At 39.1% G+C, this 24416-nt stretch overlaps 1 protein-coding gene across 1 annotated transcript in view; it reads left to right on the forward strand.

Annotated features, from left to right (window-relative positions):
* Nucleotides 1-3688: 3688 nt before the first annotated feature.
* LOC149142976 (DEAD-box ATP-dependent RNA helicase 25-like) overlaps nt 3689-24416 on the forward strand; it is a 191464-nt gene continuing 170736 nt past the window's right edge. Inside the window, exons 1-3 of the mRNA XM_089451638.1 lie at nt 3689-3713; nt 3798-3853; nt 3994-4218. Of these exons, the coding sequence (XP_089307764.1) occupies nt 3689-3713; nt 3798-3853; nt 3994-4218 (306 nt within the window). The remainder of the gene's footprint in view (nt 3714-3797; nt 3854-3993; nt 4219-24416) is intronic.

Genomic DNA, 24416 nt, shown 5'->3' on the forward strand with positions numbered 1-24416 from the left:
ATCATGATGAAAACCACCTGCCAATCACACACAATGTATAGTGCTGCATCTTCACCATTAGTTGCAATTAATAATTGGTCTATCTAAGTGAACCAATGTTAGGTCCCTACACTAGTAGTACAGGGACCATGTTAGGTCCCTATACTGCTAATGTAGGGACATAACAATGAAGTTTGTTAATCATGGGCAATTTGAGACTTCATATGGGGCTTCCCTTCCAAATTTGGGGCTTTGATCTCTTAATAGTGTTACTTGCCTAGGAAGGAGCAACTCATAGACAACCCTATTGGGTGTTCCCAAGGATAGCAATAATGAGGAAGTCCTGATAATGGGTATATATATGTGAGGAGGGAGCAACTGTGGATGCATGAGTTACCCCAACCTTTGTTTTTCCACCACTATTTAATTATGTTTGTTTTTTCTTGATTTTTCCTTGCAATACTGCTCAAAGCTCCCGGAAATGAGAGCACATTGTGTATGATGTAAAGTAGCTATTACCCCCTTAAAACTGGGGCAGTTCATCACCCACCAGGGGTTGGGACATGCATGGGTTCTTTTAATGATGTGAGGGGCACTCATGGGCCCTAGGAACCAGGGTGATGGCCATAATGATAAAGAGTAGAGCTCATGCTTGGCTTTTGTCCACGTGCTGTATTAAATTTCCCAGCCATTTTTTGTATTTTATGATTTTATTTTTCTTTCGTTTCTTGGTTATGGCCATGATATGCTTTTAACTTTCATTTAGCTGCATCAACCTTCAAGGCAATGTTTTCAAGCCCAACCCACATATGTGTACAAGGGGAGGGGGTGTGCCATGTGGGCCTAGTGGTCATGTGGACCCAGAGAAAGGAAATGGTGAAATAGGGCTTGTAATGTGCGGTGGGGAGGGAAAAATATGGAATGGGAAAACAACACCACGCTACCAAAATCAGGGTTTCTCATGTAGTACCATTCCTAAAGCCATAGGCCAATAGGTGAGGTCCCACTGGACTATGATTGAAGATTAACCCCCATTTAAGGTGAGGGAACAAAACCATGGTCAAAGCCCTTCCTTCTTCCAAGTTATTTAATAATCCATGCCCAAAATGCCCAAATGAAATACAAGCATAAGCACTTGATTGCACAATGAAAAACATACCTTTTGGGTTAGATTGCCCACCTTCTAACATTTTCTATTGACTGATGGGTGAGGAAACATACAACTGATGCAGGTGGCAAAGATAAAGCGACACATGACATCGGCTACGACATGGATATCAAGGGCTGCTGGCTACCCGCTGGAAGAAGATGATTAGGAGAAAAGGTCTCCTAGGGCTACCCACTTTTGGTGGGTAACACAACACATTGATGGGAGTCATTTGGCAACCAGTTTTTAGTTAAAGTGCTCAGCCAAGTTACAGTGTTTCTGGGGGTGAGTGCAATTGTTTTGTTTTTGAGAGCATTCAGATGAAGAAGAAAAACCATTTGGAACAAGAAAGGCTAAATGATCATGTCTTTGTGCAATACAACCTTCGACCAAGATACCAAAAATTTCAAAACAAAAGACCTGATACAAAGCCCATTTTGTTGGAAGACATTGATGCAACTTTAGAATGGGTAGATGACTCTTAGCTAGGAGAGTTTGATGCTGATTTTGATATTGATGCCATGGAGTTGGGGGGGGGGGGGTTGATCCCAATGTACATCTAGTAGTCAAATCAGGAATTGAAGGAAGCATAGCACTAAGGATGGCACATTCAAGCACTAGTTGTGCAGCTCGACCAAGTTGTGGTTCTATTAAGTCTTGTAGTACATTGTACTACAACTACTATTGCTAATGAGGTTGTGGATGTCCCTGAGGACTTTCAGGACTTTGAGCTAGATGAAGTTTATGTAGCTCCCATTGATGATCCCATTTATAGTAGTGGTGATGAGTTTGATGAGTAATCATGTTGATTAGTGATTTGTACTAGGTTAGTGGCCCAGTAACTTGTAGCATGGTTTTTGGACTCTAGAGGCCATTTAGAGCTTCATTGATTATGTATTTTGTTGTTGATATTTATTCCACTTAGTGCCATTTTGATATATTCACCCTTACATGGTATATAGATGAGAAAACTTTGCATATTTTGTCTCTAATGGTTGGGAATCTTAAAAATAAAATTTTCATTAAAAACTAATTATTTTATGTAATTTTTTGAAAACTGGTTCTTTGAATAAGTTCAATCTGAGTCTGATTCGAAAACCGGTTTGATAGGTAACTGGTTCGAAGATTGGTTCCAAGTTTTTAAACTATGCACCAATAGAGTACTTCCACCCCTCCCTAAATAATGAGCATAAATAAATGAATAGTAAAGCCACTTTGAGGGGGAAACCTCCTAGTTAAATATATCCTAGTATAGAACAGAAGATTATTATTTAATCGAGTCCATTTAATCTTTATATATATGAGACGAAATATTGTGAGATGGCCAATCTAACACTACTAGGCCAACCTAAGAATAATTAAGTATAATTAATATAGTTATGAATAAGGGTCAAGACCATAACATCCACCACTGTTCCGTTCCCTCAAAACAGGAATTGATACTATGAGCTCCCCGTTGTATTTTTCTTTTTAGTTTTGAACTTACCACTCGTAAGAAGATTGAACAACAAAAAGCTACTGCATTTGTGGAACAGCTGAATCACATACAGGCTAAAGCTAGGGAGATGCAAATCTCAAGTCAGATACATAGCTCTCCATGATTAACATAAAGTCCAACATCAATACCAGTGGAAGATAAAGTTTGCATATACTTAGACATGCAAATACTTCATAATCAACAACATCATAACCTTAAAGTCATTCAACATGGTCACTATACATACATAAATTCATTTTGCTTTGATTTACAAGCTCCACTTGGAATTTGTTTTGTTATCAAAGTTGGAAAACTCAAGCTATATGAGCTACTACTCATATTGAATAAAAAGGTGCAAATTGCTCCTCAGATAGACACGATCCTAGATTTCCAGACTCCTCTATCAGAGATAACTCTTATCGAAATCATAGCTTGGACCACCTACAAAAAATAGGTTAATACTTGGTTGGCGGAAATAGAAGTTTAGCAACTTTATATAGGTGGTTTTACAGACTTCAAACCACTTTTGAACAACAATTTTTATATCGACAACAAAACATTGGGTAATTTCCCAGCCCCAGACAAAAATATACAAGGAGTTATAAATCAGTGTAATAAGTCCTAGATATGCATTATTAGATATTTTTTGTACTTGATTATAAATGTGCTTATTGCTCATTACTAACTCAACATGCGAGTAGACATTCATTTCAACTCTTTTTTAATGAGTTTGACATGTGACCAGGAGAAGACATATTTAGACAAGTTATCTTTAATACTTTTTCTAGAAAGCAATTAGAATGTGAATGCCATAAAGTGAGTTTCTTCCCCTGAAAGGTCATGACATATAGTTGTAACAAGCAAGCTAGAAACATGTGTGGCATTTTTTTTTCTATATTGCAAGTAAGTTATATTAATCTTTCGCTATTAGGAGGTCTTTTCCTTTTCTTATCTCATCTTATTTAGTTTTCTATGGTCATTTCATTTCTTCTTCTATTGTGCAGCGCAAAGTAATAGTCTCGTTTTGTTCAAAATTGCTTCAGGTGCTATACATAACAAGAATATTTCAATTATTAGGATCTTATATGGTCATTTCTCTGGATATTCAGAGTAATATGGTGGAATTATTATGCTTTTACTCATAGCACTTGAATCATGTCGAAGCGGAATGATGGTTTTAAGTGTTAAATGCAGTAAAGGATGTATTAGTGAAAGAGAAAATTGGAACAGGCAAGATACTAGCATTTTTGGTATGTTGAACAATACCAGTATCTTAAAATGCAATTTTATTTTGCTTGTTTATGAAAGATTTTATGCTGGGAATTTCAGCTTATTATGCAGATCAATTTCTACATGTTAAAAAACAATTGATTACAATTCTATGTTGCAGCTTCCAACAATTGAGGTGGTAGTAAAAACACCTCCTCTTACCCAAAATCAAAGGAGATCTCCCATTATTGTGTTGGTTGTTTGTCCAACCCGTGAACTTGCCAGCCAAACTGCTGCAGAGACTAATACATTGTTGAGATATCATTCTAATATTGGGGTTCAGGTAGTTGTTGGGGGCACTAGATTACATGTGGAGCGAAAACGGCTGGAAACAGATCCTTGTCAGGTTTGTGTGTTTTCTATCCAACATGTACTGAAATAATGGAACATAGAGTTCTTGAAGATATTGCACAAATTTTTTGATTAAGAACTAAATGTTTGTCTTGGCACATTCAGTTTCCTTTATAATTAAGGTTTGCCTTTGACTTTCACAATTTTCACGAGAAAAAATGAATGTAATATAAAAATGTAATGATGTAACAACTTGAGTATTTTTAAAGTTTTTTTTTTTAAAGACAGAGTCTTCTATTATATAATTACAAAATACATCAATATTGTACCAGGGTTTGCTTCCTCTTCCAACCCAAGCTAGAAGAGCCAACATATAAGGCTGGCCACCATAATTTGAATATCTAATATACTTTCTGAGGACATAACCTTTATTAGCTACTTGAATTTAAAAACCTTCCTTTAACCAATGAAAAAAAACTTCAATATGAATTCAAATTTCCTGCTGCGTTAAAAAATATGTTGACAATGTTTAGTCAAGAGGAAGGAGAAAGTAGTGAATAAATTGGTCATATATTTTTGTGCATAAATTTGAATCTCCAAGAAGGATATTCCTTCAATGTAGAGGATGGAATGACATGTCAAAGAAGTGACGGTAAGATGGAGAAGACAAAATGAATTTGTTAATGATTGACAAATAACCAAGAGTAGCTCAACAAGTTTGTTCAGTACATAAGTGATGATATATAGTGGGAGTGCAAAGACCACTCCTATAAAAGCAAAGATCAAAGCTAATCTATATGATATAGCTGAAACTAACACAATGCCAAAATACAATGTGTTGGGGCTGAGTAAAAGGGAAAGAGGCTCAATGCTCCAAGTGCCTCTCGTCAAATCAAGGAGAGAGGGAATCCTCCTTTGAAGTTTGGGAATCTCTTATACCATTTGAGGATGAAGTAAATAATCTTTATGTAGAAGCTTGGTAGAAGGAGTCAAACTAGCCTAGGGGATGTCACTTTGTCTAGAAGAGGTGACCCTTTGGCATGAACTACCCTTGAGATCTCATACGAAAACTTTGTAAGGGTCTCACTGTCAAATTTGGGCTGCTTCCTGGGGTCTTTCTGATCTGAAGTTGGAATCCTTGTGCACTCTAGTTGCTTCTTTGTGCCCCTGTCCACTATGAGCATTGAAAATAAAGATGTCATCCTTTGAGTAGAGTCTAGTTGAGTGGGCAGTTGAAGAATGAGCTCTAAGCTTGAGAACATCTCCCAGCTATGATTTTAGGCATCCATAGTTTAAATTTTGGAAAAAGGTGGAGAGGGAGTTATGAGACTCCTTGAATAGATAGTGGAATCGACACTTGTATTTCATTCTAGTGAGGGCATTAGAATGTAAAGTGCTCCTCTGACTTTGTTCCTATCAATGGTATATCTAGCATAGTTTGTTCCCTTGTGGCATTTGGTGCTCATCTTTGACCTGAAGTTGATGAGAGCCCACCTTGAACTGGCATAGGGGTATCTTGAGCCCATGCATCTAGCATCGAAGCATGTAGGGGAGATGAACTATGATATTGCCCTTGAGTTCATGGAAGTGTTGTATGTAAAAATGATTTGAATATCAATAAAGAAGACATGGTTACCAATTTCTACTTGTTATTGATTCAGTAAATCTTTGGAAGTGATTCGACAACCTTACTAGTCTAAAGACAATTTCGATTCTGAAGGGGTGTCTTACAAACTTTGCCTAGATGATGGGATATGGGACCATTCTTTGGCACCTAATGATGTGCTGGACTTGGGGTGGGCCCTATTACTGAAAAGTCTAACACCTAAGTGCAAAGCCTCACTAAGCACTCTAGATCATGGGAAACAGTGAGATCAACCACCACTGTCACCTTAGTAGTTGCTTTCCTGTCATTCTTTGAATGGATGTTATCCCCACAAGGAAGGATTCGTCAATAGATCTCAAGGATTAAGTAACCCAAGAATTCTTAAGGTGAATACCCTCCAAGGAATCTATATAAATACCTAAGGATAATATTCAACAAGGTAGCACTGCAGGTGAGATGAGGTAACGAGTTCAAAGGACTTATGGCTATGTCTAGAGGGCTAAGATAGTCCTGGAGATGCTCAAATAGAGCCCAAACACATGCTACCTTTAATTTAATTGTTGTCATTATTAATTAGGGTTGATAATAAACACAATTTAAAGCATGAAATATTTATGACAACAATAGAAAAACAACCTATAATTAATGATAAACAATAAATAAGCAAGGCTATTGAATGAGTAAACAAAGGAAAATGTTATAACAATTTTTCAATGGTTGGAAATGCATGAAACCACTACTAGACCCTAGACATCAGTTTTAAAAAGATGGTTGAGAAATGCATAAAAATGATATTTTTCCTTTTTGAATATATTAAATGCAAAGCCTAACCCTAGGAATATGAAATCCAAGATATTTTATGCTAAAACACAGATTGACATAGCCTAACCCTAGTTTACCCTATAAAAGGTTGCGATCAATGGTAGAAGATCTTGATTGGAGTGAGTTAAGGGAGAGAAAATCTCTCAATGTAAACCCTATCAACTTTCAATCAATTGGAGATTTAAGGTCAAAGATGTTAATTTTTAGGTCTAGATTGTCCTCTGCCGTAGATAATTTCATTTTCAATTTTTTTTCAACATTTTCATGTAACATTCACCCCATAACATCATTTCATCATTAGCAATTATGTAGAGAAAACAATAACATCAACAATGTAGCTGAACAAAAAGGAACATTAGAAGGCAAACATGCACAATGGAGACACCAAGTTTTAGGTTAGAGACCAGGGTAAAAGCCCAGAAGGGGGAAAAACCAACCAAATTCTTCTTTTTAGATATTCATCAAATGTTCAACTAAGATACAAAGTACAATATCATGAAACATCATCATCAATTGCATTAGGCCACCTAGTGCCATTCCAACAACATACCATATCATACTGTCATAAGAACATTATCACTGTCATACTTCACTGTTACTGTCATAGAGGTTCTGCCATCACTGTCATATCGTCTTTATCATCCATCATTATCATGTCCAGTCATACATCATTGTCATGTCAAGCCATACATCATTGTCATGTCAAGTCATACATCATTGCATTGTCATATCATGCCATGTATATCACTGTCATGTGAGTTGCCATACATCCCTGTCCATATACTGACACTGTCATACTAACTTGAGGTTATTGACATTATCATTATGTCACTTTCAAGGGTTACTGTCATACTAGGTTTCTGCCATATCAAGGGTTACTACTATGTCAATGTTACTGCAAAGAATACTGCCGTATCAAAGGTATTGTCACTGTCACATGCCTCCTAGTCACTTCATATAAGTGTATCCAAGTCACTCAAAATCACTGTCAACAAGTTTACTTGCTCACTGTCATATATCATAGACTTACTGTTATATAGGTTACTAACTTACATCAAGGTTACCATGCCATATATTGTAGTCATGAGAATTTCCATAAAATGCCATCACAAAGAATAAAAATTCTAATCATGGAGAATAGACTGGAGCTACCGGTGGTAGAATAAACAACAAAGAGTAACAATGTGAACCATGGAAAAATAAATTCGAGCTATAGGTGATAGAGCGAACCACAAAGTGTAACAATGTGAACCATGGAAAAATAGATCAGAGCTACAGGTGATAGAAAAAACCACAAGGAGTAACAATGCAAACCATGGAAAAATAGATGCAAGCTACAAGTGATAGAACAAACCATAAAGAGTAACACTGTGGATCATGGAAAAATAAATTCGAGCTATAGGTGATAGAATGAACCACAAGGAGTAACAATGCGAACCATGTAAAAATAGATCCGAGCTACAGGTGATAGAACGAACCACAAAGAGTAACATTGTGAACCATGGAAAAATAGATTTGAGCTATAGGTGATAGAACTAACCACAAGGAGTAACAATGCAAACCATGGAAAAATAGACCTAAGCTACAGATGCTATCAAGCTCCTCAAGGTATATGAGACCGAGTCTTAGAGTATTGCTGTAAATGATGCGTTGCCATTATTATATATGCGACACCACTGTTATAGATTTAATGCCACAGCTATAGATGCAATGCCACTGAGTGTGATGTCACTGTGTATAGAGTGATGCCATTATGCGATGCTACTATGTATAGAGTGAGCGACTGAGAATGTGTGCCAATGTAAATGCGAGTCCAGGAATACAAACGAACCACAAAGTATGTGTGCGACTGTAAACGTGAGCCTAGGAACATAAGCGAACCACAAAGTATGTAAATCGAGCCACAAAGCTTATGTATCGAGCCACAAAGATTTGCGAGAGCCACAGGGGATTGGCGAGCTGCCAAACAAATGTGAGCCGCTAAGAGATTAGAGAATGTGAGGATTGATGTGTCTTTGAATGAGATCCAAGAGTTTCCTTTTATACAATTCGACAAAGGAGAAAGGGGTGCCATGAGAATTAATATGACCCTTTTACTTGTAAAGTTGACTTGATGAGAGACCTCAGTTTGTATTAATAAAAATTCTCCTGAATATATATTTACCAATTTTGATGATGCTTTAATAATTATTTGCCCAATTAGATTTTGTCACATCAATCAATAATATTTTCCTTTTATCCAATTTACATTCTTCTAGGGGCAAGATGGGCTTTCCTTTGGGGAAGTTGGGTTTCTATGGAAAATTTATCCCATAACTGCCTCAATTTTCAACAAAAGAATGCTATACTAAGTTTCCTTGATAGATACTTTGTGAATTTTTTTTCAAAGGAGTTGGTAGAGCCATAAAATGTCAATATATCAAAATGAAAATTTATAGAAATCCTATGTAATATTCCTAGTGGGAAATATTAAGTGATAACAACAAATAAAGCATAAACATGTAACCCATAAAACTAACACACCAACATAATGACATTGCACTAAAAATTGTACCGAGAGCTAAGCAATTTTATTAACTGAGAAAACAAGGTACATATAAATGAATAAGAGGAACTTGGGCTTGCTACAACAAGCTAGTCAAGTCCCAGGTGAAAATGGAGCTTCTCAAGTGCTGGAAACTTGTCTCCCCAAGTCTTTGTGCTGACCCAGTAAATTCTACTACTGTTGGTTGGAATGGAATTGGTGTTTCGACCCTCTAAACTGCTCGGAAAATTCCAGGAAATTCACTGGAGCCTCCCACAAGGAACCCAGAATAACCCAGAAAAATCTCATGGACCCAAGTGGTGGAAATGGTCCCAGAGTGAACTGAGCCTTTCTCTAATAATTTTTGTTGCTGGCTGCTGACTAGAACACCAATTTCTGCCAGAAATACTTCCCAAAAAATTCTATGAAATTAACCTCGAACTCCTCTCACTAAACCCACAAAAACCTAGAAAGGGTTTGGGTTGAATCCATCAACCCCCAATGACCCCCAACAAGTGCAAATCACCCAATCTGGCCAGAAAACGTCCCACAGTTTGATATTATGAAACTATGCCCAAATCTACCACTAGCTAAATTCTCCCTTGAGGTATACCTCCAATCTTCGACCCTTATCTCTCCACAATTCTTCTCCTTTCTTCCCTTGTGTAGGCTAAGCCAGAAACCCCTATGCACTTCCAAATGAAGAGAATTTTGTAACACAATTTTTTTGCTCTCTATCCCTACAAAATCACCACAAAATTCTTGGCTCCAACTAGGAAAATCTTCTTGCAAATAACCCAAACTCCAACTCGCTGTATGCTGGACGACAATGAATAACTCGAATTTCCTCTACACTTAGGAAATATGCAGAGCTGGGAATACTACTATCAATGAAGCTCTATGAAATCCCTACAATGGACTTTCCGAATTCCCAACTTGGTAGTCACTTGAAGTACTCCAAAGATGGGGTGGAATTCTGCCTGGAATTCCTGTGGTAAACAACACTCTACCCTTGTGCTAAACAACTAGAAGAGAATATGAAGTGTTAAGTGTAATAGTCAAAAGATGATAATAAAATGAGTCCATCCTCCTTTTATAATTTCTCCCCATGCTTCTAGTCTCGTTTTTTTTTTTTTTTCGTGGGGGCTATTTTCCACTATGTGACTTTTGCCTCCATTTCAATAAAATAATAAATTTCCACCAATCTCCAATAAAATAATACTTGCCACCTTTCTCCACAATAATATTTGCCCCTTTACTTAATATCATCAAAATTAGGCAAAATTCCTAGGCTCACAAAATTAGGGATATTACAGTCCCCACCAAAAATTACTTGTCCTCATGCAATGTTGAAACAAGTGCCCCTCTGCCTACTAATCACCACTATCATCACCAGTATGACTAGGGTCTGAAATGTGCCACTAATTCAACCCCGATCTCTGCACTATCTGATCATGAAGGAATCTCTCAATACTAGGATCCCAAGGCATCCTGATCAATGTGAAGCACCCCTTGCTCCACTCGCCGTCCAACTAGGTATAAGCTCCAAAATCCCTCTGCATACTATCAATAAGTAGAACATCATGATAATGTAGGACTTTGTCCAATTCTCCATGAAGCTGCCCTTCCAAGTAGTCCACCTCATCACACCAAGAGTAAACCCCTGAAGATACAACCCATTCCATGTGGAGACGAAGTCTCTCCCACATGTGCTCCTCCTGATATCCTCCTACTGAACAACTTGCCGTGCTGATGAAGTCCCCCACGTCATTAGCAAGTCATTGAAGCCCAACAAAAAATCTAAGTGATCTCCCCATATAGTAGCTAGCTGTGCATCCCTAAAGGTTGCTGAGTTGTCTAGTACTGCGATTCCTGCGTCCCATGCTTGTCTCAGAAAAATGCCACCATGTTGTCCCTGCGCCACTTTGACTCGAATAAGCTTCTAATCATGTGCACATTGCAGCCTCCTCCCCTGAAACCTGGAGGTGAAATATCGACAAAGGCCAAGCTCATCCTGCCCAGGTGTCTCTATGATGTCACTATCTAACCACCCATTGCTGGTTTTGATCTTGAGCTGCAACTAAAGAAGCCTACCTTGCCAAACAATGGAAGCCTTAGTGATCCCCCATGTGTCAACCTGAAAGTGAGCTAGATCACCCTTTTCTATGGTCCTGCTCCTCACGAGATGGAGTGGCCTATCAACCAACTAAATCCCTGGATCCCCTAGCCAAACCTGCTACGACATAGCTCTAACAACTACTAGAATTTGTCTGTTCCTCGTCCCTAGTCCCTGCATGCAACTGACATATAGGCCCCATATATCATGAACTAATCTGATGCATGCTAAACTTCCCTCTGCTTGCCACTGCGTAGTACCGATGACTACTCGGAGCCACATGTGCCAAATAACTACCCCTTGAAGGCAACCAATAGATGGGTATTTGATACTTGCAATTGACTCAGTGTATGCGGACTCGTCCTTCTCCTGGCAACCATCACCATTGAGTCTTCCATCCCCCCTCTTGATAATGTGCCGATACAATGTCTGGAGGTCAAACACATACTAGAAATTTGTCTCAGTCATACACGGTATCCGCTTCTCATGAATGGTCCTGACACGCCTTGTGGAAAGAGTGACACATGTCTCCCTCATGACTAGCTCCCCAGGCATAGGTTCACTGATGAACAATATGCCACCCCTGCAGATGATCACCTCATCCCCCAACTTGTGGCTGTCAACTCGTGCATCGACCCAATGCCACAACTGAGAAGTCCCTCCCCTGGTGCATTGAGTGTCATCCCAATATCTCAGGTGAGCTCCTTGTCCCTCTTTGCTCACGCCCAGAGTGTCAAATGAAAACAACGAAATCATGTGTGCCTATAAGTGATGTATAAGAGGGACAGGCGTGTGAGTCCCCATGAATACCATCTAGTATTGCTCATTTGCGTCCCCGTCGATCTTGGGTGAATTGCACCCAAAGGTATGCCTGGTGTCTCCATCCATAAGTGTCCTTGGAGGCAACCCTCCAAGACCTTGCTGTGCAACATCATATGTTCTACATCCCACCGAGTATCCCTGCACAATCCTCTTGAAGAAGTCAGCCAACAAAATGAATAAAATGCAGTCATGTCGGCTCAAATAAGATGACACATCTCTTTGTTGGTTCATGTCAGCTAAATATGGAGGACAAACTACTATATATACCCAACTAGGGTCTGCGCAAAACAGAGGCACAAAAACTCGGATTCTTTGAATTCTTCGGATGGGTACAGGTCTGGAATACGCATTACAGGAGGGCAGACAATCTCGGATGCCACAATGATGAAACTTCGGAAGTCTGTCTATGGTGCAGTATGCGGATACCTTGGTACAGTCTTGGTGGTCACTGTCCATAGTGCAATCTTAATGATGAAGGTCTTGGCATACTAAAGACACAGTCATAGTCTTGACATACATGTTAGAAGAAGGATCTCGATAACACTCACTGTCTTGGCATATATATTAGACACAGTCACAGTCTTAGTGATCATCGTCTCACAGTCTTAGTGCATTTATGATGAAGAGGATCTTTGTGATCATTCAGTCTCGACATGCCTTCTAGACATAGTCATGACCCCAGTATGGTTGCAATCATGGTCTCGGTGTTCTAATCAAGATCTCGATGTAGCAATGATCTCAGTGCAGCAAGGTGCAACAAAGATGTAATAGCAATCAAGATCTCGGTGGTGTAGTAGAGATGGCCTCAGTGTTGTAGCAATGATGATGATCTTAACAGTGACAAAGAAGAGGATTGGTGTCTTGGTCTTGGAGTGGCGAAATAGGTCAAGGGTCATGGTCTTGGTATTCGTCAATTGGAATCTCTATAAGAAGAATTTTGTGCGGGTTTTCCTCTCAAAGAGTGAGAGGTTTTGGCCCTGGCAGAAAGCCAATATCTTGTGTTCTTGTCTCTTTTGATTTGGTAGCTATTTGATGAATTAAGAAGACACAGTCTAATAATAACAAGTGAAGATTGTGGTAAGATGAAAAAGTTAAAAACACCTCACAAATAGTTATCATGACTAGAAAAATCTCTTTAACTCTAATTGCCCTAGATTCTTCAACACTTTGTAAATGAGTAAATGGGTGTGTGTGACAATGAATTTCCTAAATCGAATTCCCTCTATTTATACGAGAGAAACCAGGCAATTTAAGTCAATAACTTAGTAAATGCCCTAAAAATAATACTTTAAATGATTACAAGTTAAGTAGATCACAAACCAACCTGAAAGACAACTATCTTAATGATAAATCATAATAAAAGGCTTTTTTTTAAACCCCCAGTGTGAGTAAAAAGTCCTCCAATGGTGACATCATCCTCCAAAGGTGAATATCTCCATCAAAATGTCCCATGGATGGATCAAAAGAGTGCTCACTCAAAGGCCATCTCCTCATCAACAAGTGTGCAATCATCAAGCAAAACCCTCCGCATCAACATGTCATCATCAAACAAGCCCACATTATCACTCCAAGCCAAATTAAGGTGACATCACAATGCTAGGGCATGATGTCATCATCCAAAAAGGTATAACATCCTTTCATGAGGGATCTCAAGTGATCATTATCATCAAATTGGTCTAGAAACAAGGCAATGTCCATCAAGAAGGTACAATGCTAACATGGGGGCATCTTGTGGTCTCTGGAGTACTAGGCAATGTGCTAGCTTCAATGTGTAGTGTTCTAGGCTCTGAAGGGAAAGGAGAAGGTCATCATTAGTGCTGGATACATCCCAAGGTCAATGCTCCTCATAAAGGCGTCAAATTCCTATCTATGATTCCTTGAAGGGTCATCAAGTGGGGTTGGACGCCCTCTCTAAAGTGTTGGAAAAGTATCAAACAATCCCGAAAGGGATGGCAACTATAATTGGAAGCAAGCATATGAAACATACCCTCAAAATTAAGTGACATCATCATCATAGGTAAAATAACTATAAGAGTATAAGAGTGGGCCATATCTAATGCAAAAGGCATCGAACTACTTCACACAAACATCATCCTCAAATGTCTTCCTAGATCAGGTTTTGTAAGCATGTTGGAGTGCTTAAATATGGGAGGATTATTTGGAGGCCCTGTTATGTGCTTCCAACCTGAAGGGGAGGAACAATTCCTAATCCGACACATCAGTTATCAGGTGCAAGTGAATAGTGGTATTATTGGGATTTAGTTCGTTGGGGATACCAACATCTTTGTATCGGATATGAAATTCCATCATTCTTGGGCATTATAATGTGAAGAGAGAAATTTTGAGGCCTGAGTTACCCCTGTCCTTGACTTATTTTTACCACCCCTCTTGTGCACCTTTCTCTACATTGATTTTCATTTTCTTTCATGTTCTGGGTGATAAGCTTTCATTCATGCATCATTTACCCCATAAAGGTAAAGCAATTTATTATTCATCGGGCTTGGGAAATCAAAGTTCCTTTCATTTTGATTACTCATGCATTAACCATGAACTTGGTGAGGGCCAATGTGTGGGGTAGAGCTCGGGCTAGGCTTTTGGCCACGTACTGTATTATATCCTAGCCATTTTTTTGCATTTTATCATTATGGCTCATGCTATATTTTTTCTTTTTCTGCGTCAACCTCTTAGGGAAATGTTTTTGAGGCCCCTGCTCAAGAATGAGGAAAACAGGGAACCAATACCGTTGACAGATAGTAATCAACCCGAAGGTGGGACATGGATACAAGGGAAAAATGGGAAGTGTTAAGTATGGATTACTATGAGCAGACAACGTGAATCAATGCCTCCTATTTGTGCCCCTCCTAGAAAATGAAAGAAAGGCCTCATGGAAGGTCACATTGGATTAGAAGCAAGGGATAACCACTAAGGTGAAGCATGGGAACAAGAGTACAACTCAAAGTTGTCTATCATCCATTTCAACTTGTGATCCATACTATAATGCCCTTATTAAATGAAAGCACTTGATTACAGAAATGGTGAATGTACCTTATAATAGATGACCCACCTTCTGATGATGAGTAGGCTAGATTTCATAAAGCGCTAATTGGAGCTTGTATGGAGGCTAAGTTGCACAAATGTGGTGACATTTGAAAGTTTTCAAAATGGGTACAATTAGAAACGTGACCCGACAAAAATGGAAACATCGGGTGAAACTTCCTAAGTATATTTAATTTTTTTTAGAAATAAGTTAATAACACATTATGTTGGAGGGGAAAAGTATAATGACACTTAAATGACATTTTAGAAGGGAGACCAAATCTATCTTAACTCTCATAGATGATTAGATGATGCAAAACTAGCCTTTATAGATGAGGTTGCATATTCAAGATTCCAAAATCAGCCTTTATACATGAGGCTATATGTGCTAAAAATGAAATAATATATAAGCTAAAGACAATTACAATCACTATAATTATAATCCTCATCCTAATCAACAAAAATATAATAAGATGTTTCTTCAACATAACTATAGTGTGGATTGTGTTGTTGCCTAATCCACACCTGGGCTAACGTGGAGAAAATATTTAATCCACTTGTTGTGGCCTCGAGGGCAAGTATCAAGTTGAGTAGTTGTCACTCAATTCTCAACTCCTCTGTCGAGGCCAACTCCTAGTGATGCCAAAGGGGGTTGTCCCTAAGAAAATAACTAAGGCTCAACTAAGCTATAGCAAAGTAAGAAATGTTGTAAGAGTTAATTGAATAACACAAAAATACATTAAACCTGTTATGCTCCTATACCAATAGGTGTCATATTTCATGGTTGACTGGTTAAAATCCCTAATATGTTCATCCTTTCCCTACTGTACAGGTTTCCATATTGAAAATATCAAAAAATAAAAAAATAAAAAGAGGGTATACCCTAAAAGAAAGATCAAAGGGTAAAAAGAATGAAGTGGTCAAAATAATAAATGAAAGAAATGAACCCCAAAGAAAAGGACCAGGAAAGTGTGCAAGTCCAAATGCTATTACTATTTCATGTTCTGTAAATAAAGTTTCATGTGCAGTTTGTTGAACTTTATACTGCAATTGATGAATAGCCAAACAGCTTAATCCTGGCCAGTTCATCTTTGAACTTCTTGTTTTAGAGATAGAGAATAAAATCTGTACAAACTGTTTAAACTTGGCAGATAAGTAGATAGGTAGAGAAGCAAAGGAGCTCAACTGTTAAACCTGAGCCCTTGGATGTGATAAGGGTAGATCTAGATAGGATTGCAGCAAAAAAGAAAAGAAGAGAATGAGGGTTTGCCAATTCAAGTGCACCCAATGGCAAAAGAAGAAAAAATGATAGGTATTGCAGGCTGGGTAGGTAGTTTTGATGTTGCAGAAAGAAACTTGTGATAAGTTTTGTCTCTCAGAATGATGAAATCTTACTATCATCACAGGTACTATGACAGAAGCATAACTACTCCCCTCCATCTTTTTCCTAAAAAATCACTTACTAATTTCCCCCAAGAGGTATTGAGATCTACTCAATTTCCCAACTTACTCCATCTCATTTCATAAAAAGGCCTAAACAAAACAACATTTTACTTAGGCACAAAGCCATACTTCTTGTGTAAAACCCTTTCATTCCCTTAGCCTAAGTTTCTCAACATTAGACATAGCGCTTATTTGTACATCACTACTCATATTAACTCTTAACATGATAGTATTAAATCTCGTATAAATTCCCTTTCCATCGTATTAATATAACTATACAATAAAAACCCATACATTAATATTCCCCGCCCCGGTTTTAATATAAACCATATCACTGTTCAAAATTTGGAATTTATAAGTTCACTTGGAACTTATTAAATAACTCTCCCCACACGCAAATGTAAAAGTTAATTAACATCTGGTTAATTAACAGTTTAATCCCCCCGACAACTAATCAAACCCGCCCCGATATGGTTAAAAATCATTATTTAAATATATGGGTCTCGCGCCATTGCCCTGAGCCATCTCCGACATACCGTCGATCGTTAGATCTGGGCCCACTCATCCAACGACCCATGATTGTATCACAAGCCACTCCGCTGCTGTACGTTAACTCCTAAGGAGCCAACGGTATTGCCGCTGTACCGCGGCCACGCATCAACCTCCCGCCGTGCTCGCTACCCCTCCGCCCCAAACTACTCTGGCCCATAAGCAGTGCGGGCCAATACCACTTACCGCCCTCCCGCTAACCCCGCCCACTGACGTCACTGCCATGTCACTGCCGAGTCACCATCCCGTACCCCCGCGTCACGACAAAACATCACATCCCGGTGACGTCATCCGACCAAAAAGCACCAAAAAGCCCCGCGAAAGCCAAATTTTGTTAAAAGGTCGAAAAAATTTCATTTTCACCCATTTTCATTCGTTTTTCTCTGCAAAAATGTTTCATGTAAACTACCTCCAAGTAACTGCTCAAGCATACAGTTCACCACCCAGCCAAACAAAGTCCAGCATCCTGCTCCGCAGCTCGTCGGTCAACCTGCAATTGCACTGTACGCTTCCAAAAATAGGTATTTACCCCAATTTGCCTCCCAAAATTGTAATTTCACTTTTCCTCTATGAATTTTACCCAAAGAGCCGAATTCAAGCTAAATTACGTCTATAGCTCTCATAAAAATACACCCAGAACTGCTGTTTTGCCCATTTTTTCCACAGAAACTTGACCTCCAGCTCGAAAACACAGCAAACAAAAATGGAAGCTCCCGTAGCCCTCAATGTCGCGCCCCTCAATGCACCTCATAAAGACTAGGATTGGTTACCCTTGGCGGACATATATTTTCAAATTAAAGAGTTATCTGGTGATATGAACCATCTCCAGGCATTTTGTAGAATTAGGAATAGTCATCTGAGTAACTCTGATATCCTTGGAATATGGGAGTCCAATCTCCCCAGGTATTACCTTCCCTCAGTCAATGTGTTCCCAGATATTATCCACCAATGCTGTGCCAATTATGACCCTATCAGTAAAGCAGTTATGACCCCATCCCAAACTGTTCTCTTTTACATAACTGCTGAATCTATCAATGAGATGTTACACTTCCATCCAGCTCAGCCCCTTGCTCCTCTTTCCATGGGATTTTTGCTTGAGCAAGGCTCTCAATTGCCCAGTGCAAAAATAACCCAGATTGCTCAATTATTCATGAAACCAGATTGCCAGCCCAAAAGCCCACCTCCCTATGTGCATTCCTGGTTTACTGAAACTGGCAGGCTTATTCTTGACATGATATCCTATATCTTGGGATTCAAAACCAGTGAATTTGTTGATGAGACCATCTTAGTTATGTTGTCAATGTTTACTCCAAGACAACCCCCTGCTGTCAAATATGATTATGCCTCTTTCATTGCCAATAAAATCAATGAACAATTCATAAATCTGGAAAGAGAAGGAGTCTTCAAGTACACCTCATTCATATATCACCTTTCGCTATACTACCAGCTAGACATTTTTTTATTTCCCATCAGGAAGTTGGATTCCAAAGGAGAGAGGAGGTCTGTGATCTTTTGGACCTTAGTCTTCCACAATGTTTGTGAATCCCCTTATACCTACTGTGAATTCATTGACTGGTTTATACATCCAGCCTCTACTCTATTGATAAGAGCTCCTCCTCCTAGGCTCTCTGGTGATATAAAGAATATTTTACAGCTCTCCAAAAACTACAGAATAGGTGACTGGTACCTCTACCAGAATCACATCAAAATCAGAATATATGGCTGTGAACTTTGCCCTTACAAGCTGCCCAGATATGTGCCCATGAGACTATTTGCACTGGAGTATTTCAAGCAACTTATCAGTGCAGATTTAACTCACTTTTGCAATGTAAAGAAAAATGCCCAGCTGAGAATAAGAAACCAATTAGGCCCTTTTATCATTAACAAGTGGGAGGCATGGGAAGATGTTGATAAGATATTAGGGGAAGACCTTAAATTGAAGAAAAGTTTCTGGTAGGTTCCATATGACCCAAATAGCTTTATAAGTGACAAAAAAGTAAGAAACAGGCTATCAGCTTACATACATCATAGGATCCCTGAAGTAGAACAATTTGCTAATCAGGATGAGTGGGTAGAGGGTACATTAATAGAAGAACTTACTCAGCAAGAAAAGATGGAACAAGCTATGAAAGATCTTGAAAAGACCCTTGACCTGGACTCTTTTGGACATGTATCTTTCAAGCTACCTCAGCAAGCCGGAGTGGGTGCATCCTCTGCTGGAACTTCACAACAGCCTATACAGGAAACCAGCACACCAGTTACAGGGTCTTCTAAGGGCAAGGAAGTGGTAGGCACGGACCAACAAGCAATGACTGATCAGCAAGAGAAAATTCCTCCAGTCCAGACCAAAGCAGCAGAGATTCCTGCATTGCAGACTCCTCTAAATGAGGAAAAGGGCAAGAAAAGAGACAGAGAAGAGCCCACACCTATCAGTGGACCTGCTGAGCAACCAAGTGCAAAAAGGCAAAGATTGGATCCTCTGTCAGAAGAGGAAATCATTGAAGAAACAACTGAAAGTTTAAGAGGTGAGAGGGTTACCCAGCAGACTTCCCCAGTGGTGGACACATCAACTAGCTCACACAGGCAGGAGCTAGAAAGGCAACATAGTGTGGAGGTTTCATCCACTAGGCCACCAGGCAAGCAGACTTCTGACATCAAAAGAACATTCACAGAGATAAAGGCTAGAAATGATCGATTGAGGCTACAGACTTACAATCAATATCTTAAGATGGCTCCCGCAAAGCAGCAAAGGTTGATGTCTGCATATGACATAAAAGAGGGAAAAATGATCATGAGTTATTTCAAGCCCAAGGTGCAGCAACCAAAATCATCAGCTGATTACATCAGGACAAATTTGGAGGTCCTAGCCAAGGACATTCACCCAATAGACCAGATTGAGCTGCACAAACAGACTGGAGAGATGGTATACTCCACACTAGCTGAGAAAGCAATGTTGGCTCATAAATTGCAAAATTCCTTAAACAATACCTCTGCTCAGTTAGATTTGGAGAAAGCCTCTTCCCTTGCTAAGGACAACAGGATAAAATCGTTGGAGGACATCATCATCGAACTGGGACATGATCCCAAAGATGCCAAAGGCATAAAGGCACTGATGAGGAAGAAAGAAAAGGACATCGCTACATTGAGAAAACAAATCAAAATGCCTCCTTCTATGCATCCACAAACTGCAGATGTTGTACAACAGAAATCTGAAGAGGGCATGATGGACCTGCTCATGAGATTGAATGAGAGATTGAGTGAGACAGAGCAGGCATTGGAGAAAGCTCTACAAGAAAAGCAGGGAGAGTCGACCTCCCAGCCACCTGAATTAGCTCGAACAATCACTATTGCCCCTTCCACACTCATAACAGCATTGCCTCCCACTGTCCCGGCATCAACAATAGAAGTCATCACAGGAGCGGCATCAACAGTAACAACACCAGGCAGCAGTACAGCTATGAGCACAGAACAATTAATAAAAGCCATGGAGGAATTGAAATTCCAAGTGTTTGAACTGAAGCAAGTCAAAGAAAAATTGGCAAAGGTAGAGAAAAGTTATGATAAATCCAAGATGAATGTGGCAGAGAAAACAAGAGAGATCAAAACATTGGAGAACAAGCTAAGTGCCTTAGAAAAGGATCTCTCTCTGGATAAACCTCTGGCAGAAATCAGAGGAATTTTGTGGAACAACATCACTCAATCCCTTAGTGATGTATGGAGGTCCATTCAAACTATCTATGAGCAGATTGACTTGATAAGAGTGGCCCAAGTGGAAATTCAGAAAACAAGAGTCTTATTGGGACAGATGCCTAAGCAAGCTAACCGGCTAATACATTTTTTAAACACCAAGACCAGTGAAGAACTGGAAGCATTGGAAATTAGAGACAGAACAGGCACCATTCTAGACATCAAGAGAGTTCTAACCATGAGAACTCTAATGCAAAATTTGGACAGAAGATGCCAAGACATGCAGGTAGATATTAATTCTTTCACAGAAAGGTTTACAGTCCTGCATCAAAAATGTTTGCCAAGTCCTCTGGAAATAATGATCGTCTGATGAAACACAAGGACTATGTACATAAATTGAATACATATGCTGTTAACCAAGCTAATACATCATCAATTACTTCAGGAGAAAGAGCACTTCCATCTGGCCAGTCCCTCTATGACAGCCTGGAAAATTTGTTTTACATTGAGCATGAGGTGAAGCATCTGTTCACCATTCCACCTAATTTCTTCAGGTACACAGAGACTGACAAAACTCTAAGGAAGCTGCAGAGACATAAATTACCAGGACCAGAGTGGTGGCAAAGCATGCTATAAATCCTATAAACTTATCTCTGGTCAAATTGAAAATTTTGGACCATCTACTATAATGCAGAACACAGGAACGAATCACACTCACGTGGGTCAAAGCGCATCACATCAAAGTCGAAGAAAGTCCAGCCAAGGCAGAATAACCAGCACAGAGTATCAACAGAAGATGGCCATGAACCAACTTGCAACACCTACCTCCAATACATCTCATAAAGACGGGCAACCAACACAGCATGAATTTATTGCATCTATTTATTGTCTCCCTGTTTTCGAGACTGTCTGTCTCTATCTATGCAAAACGCATTAATTGTCTTCAGTTATTATTTTCTATCAGATATTTTGTAAAGATATTTTGAAATTTTTGTATAAGTACCGCCCCCGACAAAGTATTTGGGGTTGGTTGGAGGTGGATGTTCATAGTCTTGACTGTAATTCTGAAGTTTTTTTTGGAATAAAAGGTTGTTGGAACCATTTTTGTTTGGTTTACTGAATGAGGAATTGCTGCTAAGGACCATGCTACAGAATTCTTGAATCATCTTATGGATCAATAAGTCCCTTCTAACTTGTGTTTTACAATTTCTATGTTTTATCATCTGTGTTTCATGATCTGAATAATAGAGAGAAAGAATAACTCAAAATTTGCTTGATTGCACTCTGTGTTCAGTCTTTGTTATTATCAATGTTTTCTTCATAATTAGAATAAACAGTGAATTCTTCATTGCTCCTGTTTCCCCTGATTCTTTCATATTGAATATTTGCTAAGGAATTCTTAACTGCTCCTTAACATTACTCAGCCATTTTCCCTCTATCAAACATGATGAAGGATTCTTAATTTCCCTTCACCCATTGACTCCATCCCATCCTATTCCAGCCTATAAATTGTTCCATATTTGAATACCTTGCTCTGTAATACCTCCTCTATTAAGAAACCTAATCCAAGAAGCTATCCTCCTTTGACTCCATCATGCCCAATGGATTAAAACTCTTCAATTTTACCTCACTATTCTTTTGAATCTCCGTTCCTCCAACCAAAACTCACAACAAAACCCTTGTACTTCATAACTAGCCTAACACATTTCAAAACAAAGCGAAATTATAAAGAGAGAGCCCTCTCTGGGTGCAAATTGGCTAGAATCTGTATCTAAAAGATTAGTCTGTGGTTACCTCGGTCGTATTCCCTTTCTTACAACTTTAGGGAACTCCGCTCGGGACCTGAATAAATTGTTTGTTACTGCTGTTTGTTTCATAAGCTACAGATGGAGCCTAAAGTTAGCCAGGTAGCCTTTGAAACTGCTTTTGTTTTGCAGTTGCAGGAGTAAATAAACGCTGCTTCAGTCTATCTCCAATCTAGTTTATGTATTAAACAGTTGTCCCAAATACTTGATCAGTTCCTTGTTTCAATAAATCTTTAGGAAAATTCATAATCTCCTCATCTAAAAAATTCCTAAACTATTACAAGAAAAACCAAAAACATACTCAGAAGCTGGCTCCAAAGAAGAAGATCTGTTACACTAGATTAAATCCTGATCCAAATCCCCCACCTGTGTTTGAGAATCCTAACCTGATTCCTAAGAACCTTAGAAGCCAGCTGAGCCAAGAACATTCTGCTAGTTCACCCCTTGACACACATCAGTAGAACCCTATCCAATCTGAGCTTACTCCTGGAAAAGCACCAATCCTTTCTGCCATTACTGTTGCTTCTCCTAGTTCACCATCAGCACTTCAAACTATCTTTACTACTCCCCCATCTACAACACATATTTCAACTGGTATCCCTACTCTTCCAGCTGTCACTCTTATATCTACAAATATGGCAAACCGATATGCTCCCCTGCAATTACCTGTAAATCCAGGGGCCATGCCTCAAGATTATCAAAGTAAAATCACTTATTTTGATGGTACTGGCACTTACACAGCTCAACAACATACCAAGAAAATGACTGATTATTTTGAAAACTATGAGATTGATGATGATGATGTGAGAATGAAAGTCTTTGTCCAAAGCTTAACTGGGGATGTTAGAACCTGGTTTAGAGCACTTCCTGCAAACACTATCACTGACCCAGATGCCCTTTATCAGACCTTCCTGAACAGATGGGAAAAGAAGAAAGATCCTCTACACATTTTATCAAAATATGAAAACTTGAAAACAGGCCCACAAGAAACTGTTCAAGATTACTGCACCAGATTTAACAATGTATACAATGCTATTCCTCAGAATCTCTGTTGGGTCCCTATAATACTAGTGATTACCCCATTACTATTGTAGTTATACCCCTTATTTATATTGATGTACCCATGTAGTGCCCATATTGTTACTATTGTGCCCCATAGAATCCCACTATTGTTATTGTTGTGGCTTACAATATTATTGTTATGTAGGCTTTGATTATATTGTGACCCTTAGACTCCTATATATAGAAAGGAGGTCTTTTCATTTGTATCATCCAAGAATTGTTCATTTATGTAATGTAAAGGAGGTTTCCCCCTCGAAGAGGCTGAATTCTAAGGCGTGGATCTCTCTTTTCTATCTTTTTGTGAGCTGGTTTCATAACATTTGGTATCAGAGCTTTGGATTCTAGGGTTTCGCTGCTCCAAACAGGTCATCGTGGCATTTTCGCTATAACTTTTTTTCTGTGACGTTTCAGAAGTCGCAAAAAAAACCCATTTGAGAAGAAATCGCGCTGAACCTTGGGTCCGAATTTCAGAGCTTTTCGCGTGATATTTTCGGAGATATGATCTGAGGAAGTTGGTCTTTTTGCAGACTCCTGAATTACATTCAAAACAGGTGACCTGGGGAAAATCGTCATAACTTTCTCTCTGAGGATCGGATTGAAATTTCGTAAGAAGGTACAGAAAGAGGACGGACTGTAGTTTCTTGTGGGTGTTTTTCAGATCCAAAGGTTGAAACAGTGACTCGTGGCACGTCGTACAAGTTCGCTCTACTGAACCAGTCTAAAAGCAAGTCACTGTGGGAGATTTCACATAACTCTTCCTTGGAGAATCCAATTTGGCTCA

Source organism: Pinus tabuliformis, chromosome X (genome assembly GCF_031772625.1).
Source record: "Pinus tabuliformis cultivar Carrire ecotype Pingquan chromosome X, CPIR1, whole genome shotgun sequence".
Lineage (NCBI taxonomy): Eukaryota > Viridiplantae > Streptophyta > Pinopsida > Pinales > Pinaceae > Pinus > Pinus tabuliformis.